This window comes from Leguminivora glycinivorella, chromosome 2 (genome assembly GCF_023078275.1).
Source record: "Leguminivora glycinivorella isolate SPB_JAAS2020 chromosome 2, LegGlyc_1.1, whole genome shotgun sequence".
NCBI lineage: Eukaryota > Metazoa > Arthropoda > Insecta > Lepidoptera > Tortricidae > Leguminivora > Leguminivora glycinivorella.
Window position 1 is genome coordinate 1,497,501 of NC_062972.1, and position 22,495 is coordinate 1,519,995.

Genomic DNA, 22,495 nt, shown 5'->3' on the forward strand with positions numbered 1-22,495 from the left:
TATGTTCCTGAGTCATGGATGTTCTTCTATGTATATAAGTATTTATATATTATATATATCGTTGTCTATACCCACAACACAAGCCTTCTTGAGCTTACCGTGGGCCTCAGTCAATCTGTGTAAGAATGTCCTTATAATATTTATAATAATTACCTACTATTATACGTGCCTACAAGAAAATCGTCACATGTACTTATGGCACACCTCGGACATTTATGAAAGAGGTGCGTTCCTAGTACACAGTCTAAGCTCGTGTAGGTGAACGCGTACCATGCTTGTATGAGTGAGATATGACAGGTCGACTGTTTTTGACAGGCGGTAACTGTGAGGTAACCGAGAGCGGGTGGACGGCACTATCAGCGGGGAGCGGGAGTGGCCATACTGTACGATAGTACTCTTTATTGCTTATGACTCTTATGAGGATTCAGATCGTTTAAAATAGTTATTTGTTTTACAAGGGTTAACCCCTTGTTGTTTAACCGCACGTCGCACGTGCCAATATTGATACGAAAGATTACAATATTGCGAGTGGTTCAAAAAGTGGAATCTTGAGCATTGCAAGGGTATCAAGGCACGAAGGTTAAACAAACTTTGCCACCTAGTGAAACACAAAATTTTTCACCACACCAACACTATGAAAATAATATGAATTGTGAAACATCAAAATGAATAAAGTAGGTACTTTAATTTATTTAACATTTATGATTCAAAATTATCATTTATGCGTGAATTTAAACACCCAGCTTTAGACATCAAGTTAAAATTTGTATGAAATTACTTTGCACTCTTGTGGATAAAATGCAATTTTGCTATCAGTTTTCGAATAGCAAAGAACGCCTTCATCAGTTGGTGTGGTGAAAAAACTGTTTCATTTTACTAGGTAGGCTTGTTGACATTAGCTTTACAACGTTATTAACCTCTAGTTTTAACGTTACCCCCTACAAAGACAATGGGCGCCGCTCGCCCGGACCCCCGAAATCGGGGGCTATAAAAATGGGCTCCCAAATAAATCATGAGCAATCATTAGTGGGGCTGAGGGGGTGGCCCAAGCAACGGGCAGTGGCGGGTGAGAAATATACATTAGGTATCATTATATAAATAATCGATACTTAATATAATATTGTAATAGTGGTAATTGCAGCCCTAACCACCGGTAGCTTGGGCCCTGCCCTGCTGCTGGCGGCACCCTAGGTTAGGTTTTTTATAATGTGTTTATATGTTTTTTATATTGTTTTGTATGTGTTTCTGTATTTTACTTTTATATTCATATTATAAACAGCCTAACCTAAGAAGGAAAATAAATAAAGAAAACAATAAAATAGGTCCTTAAATAAAACTACAAACTAAAACTAAAATCTAAACTTAAAACACACTAAAACTAAAATATAAACTATAAATAAAAGATTTGCCCCAAATCGCCGTCCACTGGCAACGTGTAATAGTGTGTTTACTTGTCCGTCTTTCACGGTAAAATAGAGCGACGAATTGACGTGATCTGTTAAGTGGAGATACTTAGTTGAAGGGATTGATAGTTACATAGGGTACTGTTTGTCCCTTTCTAACCCCCCCACTTCCCTAAAATGGGGGGTGGAAGTTTGTATGGAGCATTCCGCAAGTATCGAATTTAACGCGAGCGAAGAAAAGCTGGAAGCTACACATTTATCTAGGAAGTACCTACAGTAGGTACCTACAGTCAACCAATTAGAACCCTAGGCCACTCTACAACCATGTCAAAATGACAAGCAGTAGATTTCTTACAATCTAAATTATAACGTCACTATGACATAGTTCTACAGTGGCCTAGGATTCCAATTGGTTGACTGTACTTACCAAAGACATAATTAATGTAACTCCGTATAGACAGATAAAGTCTAAGAAAAAAAACGTACCTCAAAACCATACAGAAAAAGGTACGGTGACCTAGATGGCGATATACCTTTGGGGGACGGCCGCCCGTACTCCTAGCGAGGGCCGATTGACCCTCACCAAGCACCAAATAAAAAAAAACCTTTGGGGGACGCTCGGCTAGATGGCGCTAATATTAATATTTGACATTTTAAGACATATCAAGGTAAGAATATGGACCAAATTGTCAAAACTGAGGTTCAAAAGTTTTAAGCCTGTGTCGAGAGATGGCAGTCTATGCACTGTGATTACACATTTTACTTTGACAGTAACTCTCTATAATACTTACTATAATAATCACTTATTTCATAAAAAATCCATTTGAGAGGTAAGAATCTGGCTTTGTCAATTGGAGAATATACTTATGTCATTATGGGACTACTGGCCTAGCCGAGCGTATTCTAATATTCGACCTGCAAGAAATCACCAGCTACATCTCGTGGCTTGCGCCGGCAACCCGCGGCGGCGGCGGCGGGCCGGCGCGCCGTCGACCAAATACACGGGCGCCAACATACTGTCTTACCTCCACAACGCGACAGATAATGTTTACCTACTACAATTATTTAACTAGGTGAACTACAGATGTATACAGACTCTTTTACTGTCCAGGCAATTAGACTTTGGAACTTTTTTCCTCTCTCAATTAGACAAGCACAGACCAAATTCGCATTCAAGCGCATGTTGCGCAAGTATTTCCTTGACAAAGTTTCTTCATCGTCATCTTAATGATTCACACTAGGTATAGGTATATATGTTTATTTTTATTACGTATATTATGTAAGTTTATCTTGAATATGTATAGTTTAATATTCATCTATCCATAGTTTAGGTTACAGTTTCCTTTTCCTTCTTTTTATTAAGATACTGCACTTACTTAATCTTTCTGGTTTAGCCCATTGGTTGACTGGTAAGAGAATACCTTGATGAGGCATTAAGTCCGCCATTTGTACCTTATCTTGTTGTGCAATAAAGATTAAATAAACAAATAAATGTATCAAGGGGCCTAGCTGCCTATACCTACTTAGCAATGTAGAATAGCTCAGGACACAGGGTCGCGATTTTCTGTAATTGTTAATTTATATAATAAACTTTTTCATTTTTTTTTTTTCAGAATATTTTCTCAAAATTTCCGTCATCATCATACTCCTCGCGTCATATCGGCATTCGCCGCGGCTCATTCCCACGAGGGTCCCGCCTGGGGTCCGCTTTGACAACTAATCCCAACATTTGGCGTAGGCATTAGGCACTTGTTTTACGAAAGCGACTGCCATCTGACCGTCCAACGAAGGGTAACTTAGGCCTTATTGGAATTAGTCCGGTTTCCTCACTAAGTTTTCCATCACCGAAAAGCGACTGGCAAATATAAAATGACATTTACACGCACGTTCCGTAAAACGCATTGGTACGCGACGGGGTTCGAACCCGCAACGTTGGATTGAACGTCGCACGCTTTTATTCCACGCCACCAGCGCTTTTTCAAAATATCCGTCAACTACTGGAAATTTTCATGAGAAATAATTTCAAATTTCAAAATTTCAAATTTCAAAAATTCAATTCCAAATTATTTATTTAGCAAATAGGCCACAGGGGCACTTTTACACGTTACATACATTTTAAGATAATTTTTATATTTGAATAGAATTTAATATAGATCCTTTAACGACTTCTATGCAAACGAAAACGCGGTCAGAAGCTAAGTGTACCTAAACCCAACTTAGGTGTTCCATGATTCATAAACGGTGTGCGCTGATTAACGACCCGAACTCGCAACTCACGCGCATACATCGCGGTTATCGGGTTTTGATGCGATATTCATAAGGACATTAGGAGCTTTTGCGATTTGAATAAAGCTGAACGATTTGTTTTAAAGAAGTGGGTCACTGTTCAAATTGTAACTAAATGTGTAATCATCATCGTCGTCTGTTGTCTTTCAATATGCAAAAGGCATTAGTTTTATGGAAGAAACTTCTTCCTTTAAACCCAAAACAATTTTTTCCCCTCACTAGCTCGGAAACACGTGTTTTGTCCTTTAATACCAGCGGGTAAAAACGTATTTTATCCACTAGTGGGTAAAGTAAATTGACCTTGAATATAGTCAAATTAACTGCTTTAAAATTGACAAAAGTAGGTGAATTTAGTAATGAAGATGATTTACCACCTGTGGAACTACTGGAAGCAGTGATAAACGCATTTTTTGCGTTGTAGTTTCCTCGCTGTAGTGAGGGGAAAAGTTTTGTGTTACACACGGGTGCAAATATATTTTACTTCTCGTGTGTTAAAAAACTCGCAAGTTCAGGATTCTATTATCGAACGACTCGCTTCGCTCGTGGTTCAACTATAGAATCCTTTCACTTGCTCGTTTTTCAATTCCACACTCGGCGTTAAAATACAACTTTGCCCCCTTGTATAACAAATAACTATTATCACATAGCCGTCGTGATTCAAAAATTCGCCCGTTCAATGTTAGATTGAATTTTAATAAATAGTTTCTTATATAATTATAATAAAATATAAAAATAGAATAAATATGTTCATGTAAATAAAGATTGCTTGTTGATAGAGGCTTATAAATATGTAGTATCGGCATAAATTGTTTAAAATAAAATGTTGTGTACAATTGTTATTGTGATATAGGCATTAGTTAATAGTTATCAATTCCTTTATACTACTAAAATGTATACTGCTTATGTCATGTTATTGTACCTTATGAAATAAAATAAATAAATAAATAAATATTATAGGACTTCTTATACAGATTAACATAGTCCCACGGTAAGCTCAAAATTGTGGGTACTCAGACCACGATATATTTCGACATATTCAAAGCATTCAAATTTTCAATGTTACTAATTTGCTAAACTCTCTCCGGGTCATGTTATATTGTATTATAATTTCTTATGTTGTACAATGTATGCAAACAGTTATGATAGATAGCAGACACCGTATTCACTTAGTAACTGCATGCACTTGTCTTTTAACAAATAAGTATTAAATGATTTTATTTTCGCAAGTTTCAATATCTGGGGTACCTATAGCTACTAGCTAGAGGACAAGTAAATAAAACAAACACGTGCCAGCATATTAAACACATATTGTCATAGAAAATACATGAAGCCCATACAAAGACAGGGCCAACAGTCATAAGTGTCTTGTTTACTTGTCAATGACTGCCCAAACTTGAGGGGGTCGATAAGGCTCCCCTAAACAGTGTCACCATTGCTATGCAATCCAAACACTCAAAAACTATTGGGCAGTGCGGCGTGCCTACGAAACCGGCGGGATGACTAGCGGAGCGGAATAGTAAGTCGATAAATAAGAGCGTAATTATTCAAATTACCTGAGGACCCGGATACCAGATGTAGGACAGCAATTCCCGTTTAGTTTGTACATTTGGATCACGTCTCCGATTTGGATAAAAATTGGTAGGCTGATAGAGTCCATGATGCTGAGCAAGATCCACTAGGTTTCCCAAAATGTCCTAGGTTGATTGTATGAAACTTTCCTTTTTTGTTACCGAAAATGTATAGAAATCTAGTTACAAAAAAGGAAGGTTTCATACAAACTAGGACATTTTGGGAGACCTAGTGGATCTTCCTACCAATTTTTATCCAAATCGGAGACGTGATCCAAATGTACAAACTTAACGGGAATTGCACTTGACCGATATGTTACATACTATAGGCGCCATCCTTACATTCCAACACTCTAAGACACCACACCAAGCGTTTAATTACTGAAAAATATGCAATGCAAATTTACCCTAAAAAACTATTGGGCACAGGCCCCGTAGCCGAATGGCATTTCTCCGACGCCTATCGAAATCGAACGTTTTCCGGCTAATCTGATCGCGATATACGCAAGTCGGATAGGATAGATATCTATTAGCGTTTCGTTTCGTGAGCGTTTCGTGAGCGTTTGTGCCATTCGGCTACGCACCCAGGTGTCTAACTGATAAAATCGTAGGCGTTTCGTAGCTCTCCCTATCGCTCTTCTAGTGTCACGACAAAGCCAGACTGTGTTTCTATCGCCGTAGCATCAACAATTGTCACCGGCTAGGCCGGCATCGGCAGTATACTATAAAGGCTGATATCCTACGCTAGCAGAGTCGAATTTCAATATTTCGCCTTCTTACAGTCTGACCAAACTGCATCCATTGACAACGCGTCGAATCCAATTCACCGCTTATAGTAAACTAGCTTTTGCCCGCGGCTTCGCTCGCTTTAGAAAGAGACAAAAAGTAGCCTATGTCACTCTCCATCCCTTCAACTATCTCCCCTTAAAAAAACACGTCAATTCGTCGCTCCGTTTTGCCGTGAAAGACGGACAAACAGACAGACACACACTTTTCCATTTATAATATTAGTATGGATGTATGGAGGACTAGATTCGACGCGGCTCGACTCCGCGTTTGACAAGTGAACGTCGGCTTAATGAGCGGTCTCCCCGCTAGTTCCCTGGCCCCGCGCCGGCCGCCGCTCCGGCGCGCCGCGCCGACCGGCGTCGGCGCCGCCGCGGCGTGCGTTTTATTATAAACACGCGTTACTGACGTTACAGATAAAATCTACAGTGTCAACTTACAATGTGAAGGAACTGGATGACGTTGTAATTAACCTTTCAGAAAGTCTGTACATAATCTAGTCGGCGCCACATAAGATTAATAATAAATTTCACAGTAACAATAACACAAGTCTTCTTCAGCTTACCGTGGGCACACCTCGGACACTGGCGATTAAATGTATGAAACAGGCGCGTTCCCAGCACATAGATATTTAGGTTGATACTCACAAACTCAAAAACTTTAAAAGTGTTGGTCACCGTTGGCTCGATAGCCAAATGATTGGGACAGGAATCAGCTCGCAAACATTGACTTCCTAATGAGAATAATGAAATAAGTAAGTGGCCAAACAATTTTTTTTTTATGGGAATTAAACCGTCGTCCCATTTTCAATCAATTTTTAAATGTCATGGGCCGCCAACGTCAAGGTTTAGGAAGGCACGCATTTTAGTCGTAGACGTAGAAGACGATTGTCCGATAAGTCCTATTTTTTTTTTAATTTGCCTTTTTTAGTGCCATGATTTGGATGATAATTGATAAGTATATCATTAGTACATCCATACTAATATTATAAATAGTTTTATTTCATGGTATATCATTAGTACATCCATACTAATATTATAAATGGGAAAAAGTGTGTGTCTGTTTATTTGTCCGTCTTTCACGGCAAAACGGAGCGACGAATTGACGCGTTTTATTAAGTGGAGATAGTTGAAGGGATGGGAGAGTGACATAGGCTACTTTTTATCTCTTGCTACCGCGAAAATTAATGGAAAAATGTAAAATCTTAGGTTTCAACTTAGTCTAGTAGCTGCTGCTAAAAATTAAAAATGAGTGTTCTTAATTGTGGCGTAGGCGAGAGGCTGGCAACCTCTCACTGCAATGTCACAATTTCGTTTTATTTCAACCCCTTTTTGCCAAGAGTGGCACTGAAACTTGAGTAGTTCATGTGCTCTGCCTACCCCCTTAAATCCCACAGGCGTGATAATATGTATGTATGTAGTGTTCTTAATAGGTTCGTAGCAATTTGGTAGCAATACATTCTGTGGCGTAGCTGCAGTCGTAGATCAGCTACGCAAACTTGTATTAGGTTATAAAAGTATTTTAAATAATATAATAATCATTATTATTGTAGTACATTTGTATTAACTGTAGGCCTAAGACATGATTGCCGCGAGAGTATGTCGCTGCGAGATACATCACAACGTCTTCTTCTAACTGTTTTAGTATTAATGACATAAGACGGTTAATCTATCTCGCGGCGACATACTTTCGCGGCAATCATGTGCTAACCCTGCTGGATTGTGAAATTGTTGAACAAAATTTTATAGGATTTCATTCATAACGCCAGCAATGGTCACGGTGGCTATAGGGTCGAATTACTTCAGTAACAGCAGCAGAAATGCATATTCTTGGCCTGTGGCGCCCTCTCTGATAGTATTATTTACAATTGAGAGGTATTTACACGTTACGTAAGTGACGGCCGTTTTCACATTATCCGATCCGATATCGGATGTAGGAAGGATGTAAAATGTAAGATTTATGCGCTTCCAGGTTTTTATTTATGTATTTGATAGATCATTATTACTAAAAAACAATATAAAACGCAAAAATTGCGGATTTAATGCAGATGGCACTTTCCTACAACAGTTTTTGTCCGAGGCACCATCGAAGTGCCGATATCGGCAGGACGCTTCCGACATTTTTGGCATGCCGGACCTCCCGCCAGCTGTCGGCCGATAATATTTGTATGTGTGCGTATATAATGTAGGTATACGTTTGTAGTAGTATGCGTGACAAAAATGGCGTCTATTAAACAGCTGTTAATGATGAATTTCTGTTGAAAAAAATATATTGTAATTCATCGGTCCGAATTGCGGATACTAATTTTTTCATGTTTTAGTAGATATAGTTAAATGTACAATTATTTATTTTACCTGCACACACTTGAGTATTTTTATGCTCGTTATTTTAATTTTACAATAAAATATTTGAAATATAGTTCTTATAATTATTAAATATAAAACTTTTTAAAAATATTTTTTGATACAAAATCATACTTCATTGATTTGGAACAATGCGTTTTATCGGACCGACATCCGACACTATCGGAAGCGTTTATCGGGTGTAGGATGTCGGTCCGACACCCGATATCGGATCGGATAATGTGAAAACGGCCAGGGCCCGGTCCGGCCGGAGATGATAATTTTTCAGGTAAGGTACAGCGGGGCAAATCTCGCCTTTTTTTTCAAAATGTGTAGGTATTGAGTTATTGACGTGATATCATGATATCCCGTGGAGCGCCCGCCCCCCTAAATTATATACTATTTATAGACATCGTCTGTCTATAGGACGCTCCACGGGATATTCATGATATTAAAAATATGTCATTTGTTCTTATAAAAAATAAAAACACGCAAAAATATTTGGGGAAAATAATTATTATGATTTTGTCTCTTCCAGGCTGCGAAACAAAGCCGCCGTGAGCCGTGACCATTGCCGCCCATACTTTATCCAATACAGGCTGTTAACCCTACCCTGCATTTATATATTACAGGCTGCGCTTTTTGCCCGGGAAAATTCAGATTTATTCGTATTAAAACGAGATAAGGAAAATACTAGACCGCAATACAGGAATAAACTCCTTTTACCAAAAACTAATTTAGAAATGTGTAAAAATAGTCCCCAATATAAATGCATTTTGATATTTAATAAAATTCCTAATACAATCAAATTAGAACCTAGAAATGAATTATTTAAAAGCAAATTTAAAAAATTACTAATTGATAAATGCTATTACTCGGTTAAGGATTTCCTTAATGACAATAGTTTGGATAGCATACCATAATCTTTCAAATAATATTAGAATATTAAATGAATTGCATTTATTGAATGTAATCAAATTAAATCATTAAATTAATTGTTATTATATGTATAAAAATACCTAAAGTTTAGCTTTTAGTCTAGTTTTAAGTTTCTGTTGCATGCCCTTCCAGGGTGTCATGGCCTTACTTGTACCTTATTATGTAACATCCTAATTTTATTGTACATGACTACAACAAATAAATGAAATGAAATGAAAGCCATCTAGCTAGCTTTATCCCTAAAAAGCCCATACATTTTAGGGGTACACTTTCTGTATGGGCTTTGTCAGTCCCACTATACATTTATTGTCCTTGATAATACATAGAAAAAAATAATTACTTATAAACTGACATTTCTGACCGCAAGCTGTACAGTTTTGTCTATATTTTAGAAAAGTTATTAGTGTTATAAAGTTAGTATAGCAATGTGGATGATTTAGTAATAGCAAATCAGCCACATTGTTTGGCTTCACATTATTTACTACTTAAGAGGTATTCACACGTTACGTAAGTTAGGGCCCGGTCCGGTCCGGCCGGAGATGATAATTTTTCAGGCGTGCGACTCCGCCGGCGCGGCGGATGGCGGATGCAACCGGCCGTTCGGATACTTTCTGTTTCCGAACGTGATTATTAGTTATAAGTATTTCCGAACCTATCCTCGCTCTTGTTTATGTTTGCATGATGCACACGGTGCGATTCTGTGGTCAGCCATTAAAAATTTGATTACTTATAAAGTAAAGATATTTTATTTAACATACATACAATCACGCCTGTATCCCATAAAGGGGTAGGCAGAGCACATGAAACTACTAAAGCTTCAGCCAATCTTGGCAAATAATATTTATTTAACACTTTCTGTAATCATTTTAAATTTATTTCCGGCTATGAATTGGTGTTTTACTTTTTGGATTTTCTTGAATGAGTGTGAATAAGTCAGAGATAAGTACCGAATCGAACCGAATGTCTCAATTTTCATTATTATTCCAAATATCATGTTTTATGATGGGTATAACAACAACTCTCTATAACAACAGTCGCGTTTGTCATTTTAAACTCGCATTAGCGAATACTGGTACGCTATAGTCAGTTAGTAAACAGTCATTCCAAAACGTCTTCTTCCTCATCAAATATTCCATTAACAGTGTTTAAAACCCATATATTTTATCTTTTATAGCTCACTAGCTTTTTCCGCGGCTTCGCTCGCGTTAGAAAAGTAGCCTATGTCACTCTTTTACCTGCGGCTTCGCTCGCGTTAGATAGAGACAAAAAATAGCCTATGTCACTCTCCATCACTTCAACTGCCTCCACTTAAAAAATCAAGTCAATTCGTCGCTCCGTTTGGCTGTGAAAAACGGACAAATAAACAGACACACACAAACTTTTCCATTTATTTTTTTATTATAATTTGTAATATTAGTATGGATTTACAGTAGAAATTTTGTTACAAAAAAAAAAAACTTTCGTATAAGTATCGGAACGTGCCGCCTTCAGTGGCGGGTGGCGGCTCGGGCCGGTCGCGCCGGCTCCGCGCGGCCGCGCCGCTCGGTCACCGCTGTTTTCTTCGCCCTGACATGATGCTATCGATCATAAATACTATCATAGCAGTTAGTGGCGCCATTTGTCATCATTTCTGAGCTCTTTTTACACGGTTGTAAGATTTGTAAATAAATAAGTTGTAATACATACTGTTATTATTGGTTAGGGAACTCTGAAAACTTTTCTTGCATTTATATGTAGGTAATTAGGAACACAAAAGGCAAAGTTGGTAAATATTTATTTGTAAGAATTGAAAGTAAGTAAGTATATTTTAATGTTTTTCAAAATATCATAAAAAAATGTTTATTATTTTTATTATGCCACGATAAAACTGTAAATTAGTTTGATTGTTATATTCACTGAATAATTGCTAAAATTGAAATTTTTTTAAAGTCTTATAATTATTCAACGGTACATGACACATAAGCATATGTACACATATTATGAAAAGATTGAAAAGTAATTGAATGGTCTACAAGATTTTTTAAGAAACTATTGTCTCAGATAAATATTTGATAAATATTTTTCAAGATATGGAGCAATGTATGAAGCAAAAAGTGGGGGATGACGATTTTTCAAAAATTGACAGTTTTAAGGAGCTCATACCTAGATAATGGTTAAGAAAAGAAAAAAAAATTGTGCCTATTTTGTGCCATACTACTGAATAAATATAAAAAAAAAACTAAAATGATAAGTTAGGTATTCTATTTACTAAAAGTCCAGCCGATAGCGGTGATTATTTTTTATTTATAACCCTAAAAATCCTAAAATACTACTAACGACATTTATAGCTAACTTTATAAATGTGCTGTTTAAATATTATCAATATTATCATAATACAAACATAATTATTAGAATGGCTTTTAAAAAAAGTATTGTTAAAATAAATAATAAATGAGCATTTCTTTTTGTTTTTGCCACTTTTATGAAGTGTGATATTTTTGAAAAAAAAATATGCTATTTCTACTCAGAATTACTAGCCTTTTCAATCCTAGTAGTTAAAAAAAATATCCCATACGATTTTTTCTTATTTTGTTACCATTTTCCATACATTTTGTATGGGGTAACAAAAGAGGAAAGTAACAAAAATGTATGGAAATTCTAGGACACTTTTTGTCTCCCAGTGAGATTGAAAGTACTCGTGATTCTGAGTACAATTGACCTAAAATTCCCTAAAACAATAAAAAAAAAATATTGGCAAAAAAAAGAAATGCTCAAATAGGCCACAAAATCACGTCTTTGATTTTTAGTGTCCCGAATAGAAAAATAATCAAATTTTATAAAACATATCAAATTTGTATATAAAAAAATAATATTTTTAATAAAAGTTACCTAAAGGTACTATCATATATAAATAAAAATAAAAACTGTAAGTATCTATTTTTTATAAAATAGAAAAGAAAATAAATTATTAAATAGTGTACCTATTAAATTTAAGAATTACTATTTCAATTCTGAATATCAATGTAATATAAGAACATCACATTATAATACATTAACTACCCAATGCCAATAACACGTAGTAGGTACGGCGCTGAGATGCTACCGACGGCGACGCCGCGCCGTCGCGGCGGCAATCAAAGTTTCCTTCATCTCTCAAAATTAATAAAAATCTATCACAACTACTCAACAACAGTAGCACATCGAATCTACCCTTTCTAATATGGTTGTTTAATTATTTGTCGATATTTGTATGGATTTATTCGGTTGGCGCCGCGCGGAGGCGCCGGAGCGCCGCGCCATCCAGTCACCTACGTCTTTCTTGTTTGTTGTCTTCCAACTTACTATTATATCTACTTACTTAAATACTTAATTACGTGCTCCATTTGTTGTGGAAAACAGGCATTGTATGAGCTAGTAAATAAATGACGCCTCGTGATTTTTAGAAGCAAAGTAGCTTTTAGAAATAGTTTGCTAAATTGTAATTTATTATTTGAGAATTTATTTTTGTTGTTCATTACAATTATCATCGCCATGCCATCATCGTTTATTAAAAAATTAACAATTATATCATTACTTTATTACAATACCTAGAAGCGTCTACATTAGTAGGTACATTTATTACACAAGCAAAAGATAATCGTTCCTTGAATAAAGTTACAAATTCATTCAGTTATAAATTCAATAATAAATTATAGCAAACTATGTTCAATTTAGTTAAAATGTCTTGGAATAAAATCTTCAGCAAACCTTCAATACTTTTATCCAAGAAATAAAAAACAATATGGTAAAACAAAACAAAACTCATCAACGACCACAGACAACTTGCGAATTGTTTAACGAGCAAACTTTACAGCTTCTAAAGGATTCATTCATTCAACCACTCCATAAATACGGCTGTCACAGCTTTTCCCGCCATTTCCCTCGCAGCCTCCGGACGGAGCGCACGCCATTTTGACTTCCACTCTACGAATTTCGCGCGACAATATTTAAAAAGTTATAAGTTTATTTTTAAACTCTTATGGCCTGGATGTGAGTCTAAGGCAAATGGAATGTTAATATTTCGGAAAATTTAGTTCTTAAATGAAGTTTCTGAAATTGGACATTTGTAAATTATTGAGGATTTTCGACTGTGATGTTGTTTGTGATGTTTTTGCTGATGTTTATAGAATGTTATGCGGAGTGAACCAAGGTACTGGTATAATAATTCGTTTATTGATAACCATATGTATGTATTTAGTACGTAATTTAAAATACATACGGATACGGATAAGAACCAGAAGCAAGATAAAACAAATGAGTTATTTGGCCCCATGTTGGGCGCCAATTTTAAAAGAAACTGGCACCATGCCAAGTTTCCGCTCCTAATCAACCATGTATAACATTATTGATAAATGGGTATCTAAATAATTAGGTATCATTAATTAATATTTACTCAGTAAATGTTATAAGCTTTTCCGACTTATGATATTCTGCTTAAGATAAGACTGTTATTTATTAGTAATATGGCTGATATTTAATAACAGACAAAGATAGACAAATTCATATTATGACCGGATGTTGACTAAATAAAATTGTATACTCATTTCTACGCTTTTTTTTTATTATTTTGCTAGTTTTCGTCTACATGCGGTAGTTTTACTATATAAATACACCTTAAATAGCATAGAAAGCCCAATACAAAATTGACGTCACTATACATCATCACCTACTCATGACACGATTATTTGTGACTTTCCTCTGGAAAAGCTACCTTAATGCGGCGGTCAACGCATACGTCTCCTGGTTAGTAAAGCGTCATTACTAATAGCAAGCGCTAACCGCCATACGGTATATTTACCCGTGGGACGTAAGATTTAGATAAGTAGGCACATAAAGAGGCCGAACTCTTCAAAAGTTGATAAACTTACACCGCGACTCTCGTAAGGTTCGATGTCCTATTCAGACTTAACAACTTGATCAAGCTTGGATCGAGTTTTGACACGACTTCGGCAAAAGTTGACTTTTACTTTATTTTGCACACATCAATCAGTGTGACTGGACTTCAATCGTATCAAAACATGTCAAATCGTTCAAAATTAATAAAATAGAATCGATATCTATATTAACGTGCGAACGCAAATACTTATTATCATAGTTACCACGCAGAAAAAGTCCCGCGCAGAACAGAATCTAGTCTCTCATTATCTAATATGAAATTGGCCAAAATCTGGATGATTGAGAAACTTCAAATGAATTGCATTATTGCGTTCCCTAATGTCACTAATTCTTAAAAAACCTAATAGCGCCAAGAGTGTTCCTAGAAGGAACATAACGACCTTATGGTCGCAGCCAACCTATTTAGCTACCTGTATTATTACGTAAAGACGAGTCTTAAAGCTTAGGACTGGCACAGGTGAACTGTAACCATAGTTAATTGGAACGCTGTCATTGCAGTTCCGATACAGCAGTTGCAGTCCGTTTTTGTCGGAACTTTCGGGCACTACCAAAGTGGGCCAGTTCTTTGGATCGCGAGTGTCATTGCGTATTTTGTGTACGGTCAGAGACTTCAGATGCTGAGCCACTTTTAGCTCATTTTGAATTGACTTCAAAAAAGGAGGAGATCTTTAATTCGTCGGGACACCTAAATGGCTCAAATATTAAAGTCCTTAGGTGTACCTATATTTTCGTTTAAAGGTAAGTAGGTAATCTCTTTATTTTTACTGTGAATACTGCGATCGATGCTTTAGGTTGTTATGAATACAGAGCTAGAGTTAGACAACGATAAGTTGGCCGTGGTTTTGATAGTTCTGCCGTTAAAGAGCTACCCGTGATTTTCATTAATTTTTGAAAAGCTTTGAATTGTATTTCTTAAATTTGCATTACCGATTAGTGATGTGCAAGTTGTAGAAACTTTCCAAAAAAATCTTAAATTTCTTGAAAAATTCACGAAACTTTCACGAAAAATAAAGGGAATTTAAATTTATGAAATGGAAAGTTTCCGTCCATACAAAGTATGGGGAATTTCCGAAGTTTTGCTATGTGAAAATTTCAGAATTTTGGAAACTTTCCGTCGGCACAACAGTACTACCGATTATATTATAAGATCAAGAAGAGAAGAGAAGAGAGAATCAACCATCGGTTCTTCAATTCTCTATGTTCCTTCGTATTTACCAAATTAAAAAAAAGATTTATATCTACCTATCATAATATTAATGGATTCAAATCGAAGGTCATTGGCGTAGGGAACCCGTTAAGTAGTTACACGTAATATTTTTTAATAAAATAGTGCGTGGAAGTGGTGGAATCCCTCTGCGCGGATGAAGTAAAACTTAGCAATGTGTTATTTTTTTTTTCAAAATTCTATTTGGGAACACTGAGCGTTTAACGTTTAACGCTATCGAATTAGAAGTTTCACTGTAACAATGTAGACTTTTAATTTTTAGAGTTTAACAATGTTCAACTATTCCAGTGTTCTGGAAATGTTTGGTAATGTGACAGACAGACAGACGGACAGAGTCACACCATTAGGGTTCCTTTTGTACCTTTTTGGCACGGAATATTTGCAGCCTAGCTTAATCTTTATCTTTACTTTTAAAATCTTTAGCTAAACCCCAAAAAGCCTAAGTTCCTAGAAACGACATTAGGTCGAGCCGCGCTCAGGAGCGCCGGTATTTATTAACTTGATGTGTCTTTACCGCGCATTCCGGACGACAAGGGTCAAAGAGTAGGCACAATGTAGAGGCGACTGCGAATTGTGCCTACACGCAGAGTAATAACAAAGGCGGTGGGCTAGATGCTTCGTAAATTAGGCACAGGTTGTGTTGATTATTTAAAAATAGATAGTGATAGCAGTAGCGATTCTTAATTTTGAATCAAAAGGACCTGATTGCACTTGAAGCAGGGAGGAAGAGGTACTTTATTAATAAGGGTTTCTGAACTAATTTTTTTTATCGAGTTTGGAAAATTTCCATCCAGATGTTAATCACAAGTCAGAGTAAAGTCCAGTTCTGCCTTTTGATTATCAAAATTCGTTGTTTGGCTACAAGGCTACACGATAAATGAGCCTACTTCCCTAACAGACCAAAACACTCAACACATTCTACCTCTACTTACATATCATGAAGTGGTGTCTCACGTACATACGAGCGTGGCGGCGTCAGCCCTCCTTTTTAGCTCCCCGTGGTTTGAGAAGACTAGACATGACTCTCAAAAAACAAAACTCTCTTTACAACTTTCAAGCCGTCCACGCTGTGACTTGACTCTCACCAGAGGCTCACAACACCAAGTGACTCTGTATAATATAGTAGTAGTTGTGGCGCCTCACGCACCCACCTGACGCCGCCGATTGTATCACCCCACCATACTATGACTCGAACCTCAGACCATAGCATCTGCACTCGACCACCACTTCTCTGGCCATTTTCGCTGTGGAAATCAAGCCAAAGTTTTTACCATTATTTTCAGAGACACGAATAATTTAAGTTTCCTCTCAGAGGCTCACAAGATTCAGTATACAAAGAGTCATGTCTGTTCGTATAATCTAGTAGTAGTTGTGGCGCCTCACGCACACACGAGTAGGCACCTGACGCCGCCGGTGGCGCCAGCCCCCCCGCGCGCCGCCCCCCGCCGCGGGGTGGCCAGCGACAGGCGGCTTGGGGAGACTTGGGATTTTTTAAATGGTTTTGATACTTCTGTTAGGAGCTACGAATTATTTTGTAGGGCGGTTTACATGATACATATCACTATTAAATTATTTTATTAAATATATTTTTAAGTAGTTACACTACTATTAATATATAACTATCTATATCAGTACCTATTTTAGTTTATAATATTACTATAGTTGCATTTAAGTATGTAACTTATCTAAAGTTATCAAATGTCTATTAAATCTCCTTATCTTAAGTTAGGTTTTTATAACATGTTTTTAAAAGTAAATAAAATACAAATCAATACAAAAAAACATATAAACTCATTAAAAATAAAACTATGGAAACGGATTAAATCGCGTATAATGAATTTACATTTTTATTTCATGAGTAACTATCGCGGTAACCGAAGACAATATTATGCATTTAAAAACTTAACTTATAATTTTTATGGATATATATGTAACTCCTTTTACGATTTTGATAATTACTTACATAATCGTAATTGTTACAGTAAATATGAACGCATTTAAATTAATTTTATTTATTATATGTACATAAAAAATATCTACTTTCGAATAATGATTTAGAGATTTGTAAATTAATGATATTTTAATTTTATTAACCGAAATTATTATAAATAAATGCCTATAAATTAAGAGAAACAAATTGCTGAAATACGTTAAGACAATAATATTATAAAACATGTGCACAAATGGCCATTTATACCTTTTTTTTAGTAGTTACACTGTTGTCATTATAGCCGTCGCTAAAAGTCGAGATCAAAGCCAGTAATCTTGGGGACATAAAAGGTCGCTCCAGTTCAAGCGGCGTCAATTCAACTCGTAGACATTGAAACTCAAACTATTATCTCTGGCATTAAAAAGCAGAGGGCGGCAACACCGCGGCGCCGCGTCAGTGGCCGCGGCGGGCAGTCGAGCGGGCGCACGCGGCGAGCTATGTCGTGCGCGGGTGATGCGCGGCCGTCGCGCGCCTCGTGAGCGCTGTCGGCATGTGATGTTCCGGAGACGCGCGCTGCGGCGGCGGCTAGCAGCCGCCGGCGCCAACCACATACCCGATGACACTCTCAGGAGACTCTCACGCGCCCTGGATACCCCGCCCGCTGCAGAATGTGTGCCGGCGGACCCCAATCTCAAACTCGTTGTGACCAGACTGTTCAGATTCCCCGACCTGAGGGACCTCAACGAGCTGAGACGGCTTCCCGTGTGCCGGGAACAGAACTGCTGCAATCCTCACCATTGGAGCAGACTGTCGGAACCCGGTACGTGCAGGGCGTTGACCCGAGCAACAAGTGAAGTAAACAGTGAAGTGTTCAGTGCTGTGTTCTGCGTTGAAATAGCATATTCCCTGGATTATTCTTCACGTGCTTGCTGTTGCATCGGTATCAGTGCAAATCGTTATCACCACTTATCACTACTGTTTGTCTCTGTATCAGCTTCGTTACGTTATAGTGACGTCATATCGAGCATTGCTTTCTTTAATTTGGTTGTTTTGAGTGTTGCCATCGTCAATGTAAATTTTAGGACTTCCTAGGACATGTAGCCGGTTACTTAGCAGTTGCGTCGAATACCATCCTAATTTTGGAAGCTGCCTTCGTTCATTTACTACTCCGCTATGTGTTCTCTAAAAACCTATATTCCAAAGTGTAGCATTTATCTTCGAAATGATTTTATCATTGATTACTGGTAGTTACTCGGTTGTATCTATGAGGGATAGTAAACATTTCCGTGCGCGTCTATTTTTAGCGGCTTACATCAGCGTCTGAACGTGTTCTAAAACTTCGAAACAAAATCCAAAGGGTCCAGTTTTTATGATTATATCGTTTTCAATGCCATCTAGTCATAATCATGTTAGAACAGGAGTTTACTCGTCAAAAACTAAAGCACTTTTCAAACCTTATGGACATAATTGTTACTGAGAAGCTGTTATCAATGATTGTACATACTTTTAGATCTAACTGACATAGTTCAAATTTTTAAAAACATGTTAGCACTTCTTGAATGCCTCGGTTAGAACAATATGTTTACAACCCAGCAAAAACCATCATCTAAGTGATGTCCGGAGATTCATTCAAATATTTCGTATAAGATTTCACTTATTAGACGCCCATTAGTAATTTCGACGCATAAGTATTATTTATCAAAATATATGACAACGCTTCTATAACACTTTATCAAATTCAACTTACATTAAACACTAACTCATTATACTGACCAAATTCGATATCAGCAACAACCACCACGTGTCTCAAATTGTCTAACAATTTATCGTACTACGATATCAAAACATTTCATCATAATTTCCTTAAATAGTTCCTTCCATTCATTATTTGTTGGAACTCCTTTATCATCAAATTCTAGATTCTCACGTTTCTACGTATCAACTATAACCACGCCATTCATAGTATTAAGCTGATGACTGCAATTTAACTTCATTCTATTAGTTTTACTGTTGCACACATTATTACTCATGCTACCTAAAAGAAGACAAATTTAAAACAAGCTAAATCGTTGAATCTGTTGATTTCATTTGACACGAATATGACACCACGTAAACAAAAAACAAACACTAACAATGTTGGTGCAATAATGAAGACATATGTATTTACATTGCATTCCTTTTAATATACCTATGCTAAGAGAAATTCTGAGAAAAATCAAAAGGAATCCGTCTAAGCAGCATCAGCAGATAGTGTCATGGATTCACAACGTTTCTGTGCTACAGATGACCTCCATTTCTATTCTCTAACTTAGATTTTCTTATTCGGTTAAAGTTCATTGTATCAATTTGGGACATTTATTTACACAAAAGTCCTAAAATACGATCCAGAGGCCAGAGGCCGTGAGTTCAAGTTTTACCCAAGGCAGACATTTGCCACTTTTAAGTTTATTTGCTCCAAAGATTCTCTCCCATAAGTATGTACCTAGTAGACACATTTTGTCTTCTTCCTTAATCTAGCCAAGACTCTGTCAGCCTTAATAAAAGGTCACGGTTCTTCAGCTTAATTGAATTTAGGCAGATACCATTATAGAGGTAGAACGACGACGGTACCATTTTAGGTACCTGAACAAATTAAACATCTCCATATTCTCAATCCACGTTCTTCCTTCAATTCTGAACAAAAAGACTTCAAGACAAGGTAGATATCAAGAAGCAGATTCTGCAATGCAACTGCAAATAATGATAACGGAAATATATCTGTGTCTTTCTTCGTCATAATTAAATGTATAGATGACACTGCGAATCCTACATGAAGTAGACGCTGATGTGTAAACAAATTCCTGTTAGGACAGAACCGCAAAAACACCCGACTACTTAATTAATCAGTTAAATTACAATGAGACAGCCTTTTCGTATAGCAATTGCGCGAATTTTTCCGATAGGGTATCCTACCATATCCAACCAAAAACAATCAAATAACTGTCACTTCTAAAAGAGGATACTTTTATGCTAACTTTAGCATAAATAGCAGTATCAGCAGATCTGCCGTTTGCAACGAAAAAATAGAATTTTTCAAATTGAATGTCAAGAATTCTTACTTTTGTCTCGATATTTCCGAGATCATTTTTTAACGTAAATAAGTAGTATTTATAATTGTACAGTATGGTTTAGTCACCATCACCATACAAACGGCATGGTAACCCTGCAATCGGCTAATCTGCGAGGGTCACCCGGCGATAGCAGGCAAGGTCGCGCCGGCGTTACATCAAGTTCCTTGAAATATAGTAGCTAAACTAATGTCAGGAATGCCAATTGAAGACGACGGGCACAAAATTAAAACAGCACAACTTGTCCACAATGCATGCCAAGATTGCCAAGTCAAGTTTTTAATTCCCGGCCCAAGAAAATGCGGCCCGTCTTTGTACAGTCAAGTGTAAAAATATGGGTGCGTACAACTTATCAAAAATATGTCCCATAGCACTTTATGTCGGCGGAATAAGGTCTCGGTACATATTTTTGAGCGGATAAAATCGATACGTATTTTTGCACTTGACTGTACACGACTTTTTTGTTTTAAAAAATGCTACCATGTTGAGACGGGCTTGTACTTTACAGTCGATCGGTTTTTGTTTCAAGCGTACTAAATAAAAAGGTTTCTTTTAAAAGAAATCCAGATATTTCTTTAATTTTAAACTTAACTTCTTAAGACATTAGAGGCTAATCTTGCTTTTTGTTATTCTTTTTGCTTTATGTAATCACTGTTTTTTTCACTCTATCATGCATTATCCAATTCTGTATCAAATCTTTACCAAATATCTAAATGTACTTTTTACAAAATAACAAGATAAAGAACTTGTAAAACTCAGCACGTGCTCATGTAGTGTAGTTCATATTAGTACGCAAGCTTGAACAAAATAAATTGAAAAATTAAAACATTAACAATAAAATATATAGTTTTAAACACAAGGTTAAAGCGTTAGAAAAACAAATTAACAATTTGACTTTTGACTCGCAACTACTACATTTTAGTTTATATATAATTTAGTCATACTCAACTGCTTCCAATTTTTATTTTCACCTGTTGATATTACTAACTTTTCTTGTTACCTCCTCAATAAATATGTCAGTAATATTGTATTCCTTTAATGTGACGACATTGTAAATTGGCATGCGGACTAAATATGCGACATAATCGTTTGACATGTTAACGTATTTCATTTGTTTCTCATTGGTGAGGAATGCGGCATACTCATGAACCAAATTGCTTTCAATATATTTCGGTTCAGGGTTCTAGCTGTTTACATAATAATGTTCAATTGCGTCTTCCTTATTTTGGATCTCGTGTAAGCCTTCGATATAGTTGATCATTTATATTGCAATAGGAATTTTCCGAAATTTAACAACAATTTTAACCTTTGCCCTCTAACCTAGCTAGGTCTCCTGCCGGCGTATCATGCTGCCAATTTTATCACTTATCCACGTGGATAAGACATCTGTCACTCTCACACTGACATACTTGCTAAAGCGTGACGGATGCTTTATCCACGTGGATAAGTGATAAAATTGGAAGCATGATACGCCGGCTGTTGCATGTTTATGAAAGTGTTTTCTTAGGTGCTGATATAATTCATACAACGAAAAATTTAGATGTAAATGTCCAAAAATCAATTCCAAAATCATCCGCCATGTCAATCTCAACAGAAACGTTTGTAAGTTGAGTGGCCATGACATCAACGCTCAGCCGCCTCCCACACCGCGTGTAGTACTTAGGAGCCACGTAGGTGTGTTGACAATGCCTGTTAGCATATTAATTAAGAAGAAAGCCGAGGAAATACTTAATGCCTCTCCATATAGACGCTTGTCCGTGAGAATAATCTGATAGCGTGGTCAATAAACTTTCAAGTTTTTAGCTTCTATAAAAGGTGGCCCGGCTAGTATCTTTACATTAATCATGAGCGATATATTTATTAATTTCATTGAATTATTGACGGGTATGGTTGATTTATAGTCTGTATCTTGGTGATTTAGCGTCTAGCTTTGTCCAGCTGGAATCGTCTCTGTAATCTTGTATCAAATTTCCTTTATGGGCACAGTGAGCACAT

The 22,495-nt window shown here is 36.7% G+C and overlaps 1 protein-coding gene across 1 annotated transcript in view; it reads left to right on the forward strand.

The window, feature by feature from the left end:
* Window positions 1-17,700: 17,700 nt before the first annotated feature.
* LOC125241078 (mothers against decapentaplegic homolog 6) overlaps window positions 17,701-22,495 on the forward strand; it is a 48,930-nt gene continuing 44,135 nt past the window's right edge. Inside the window, exon 1 of the mRNA XM_048149391.1 lies at window positions 17,701-18,213. Within this exon, the coding sequence (XP_048005348.1) occupies window positions 17,907-18,213 (307 nt within the window). The 5' untranslated portion in view covers window positions 17,701-17,906. The remainder of the gene's footprint in view (window positions 18,214-22,495) is intronic.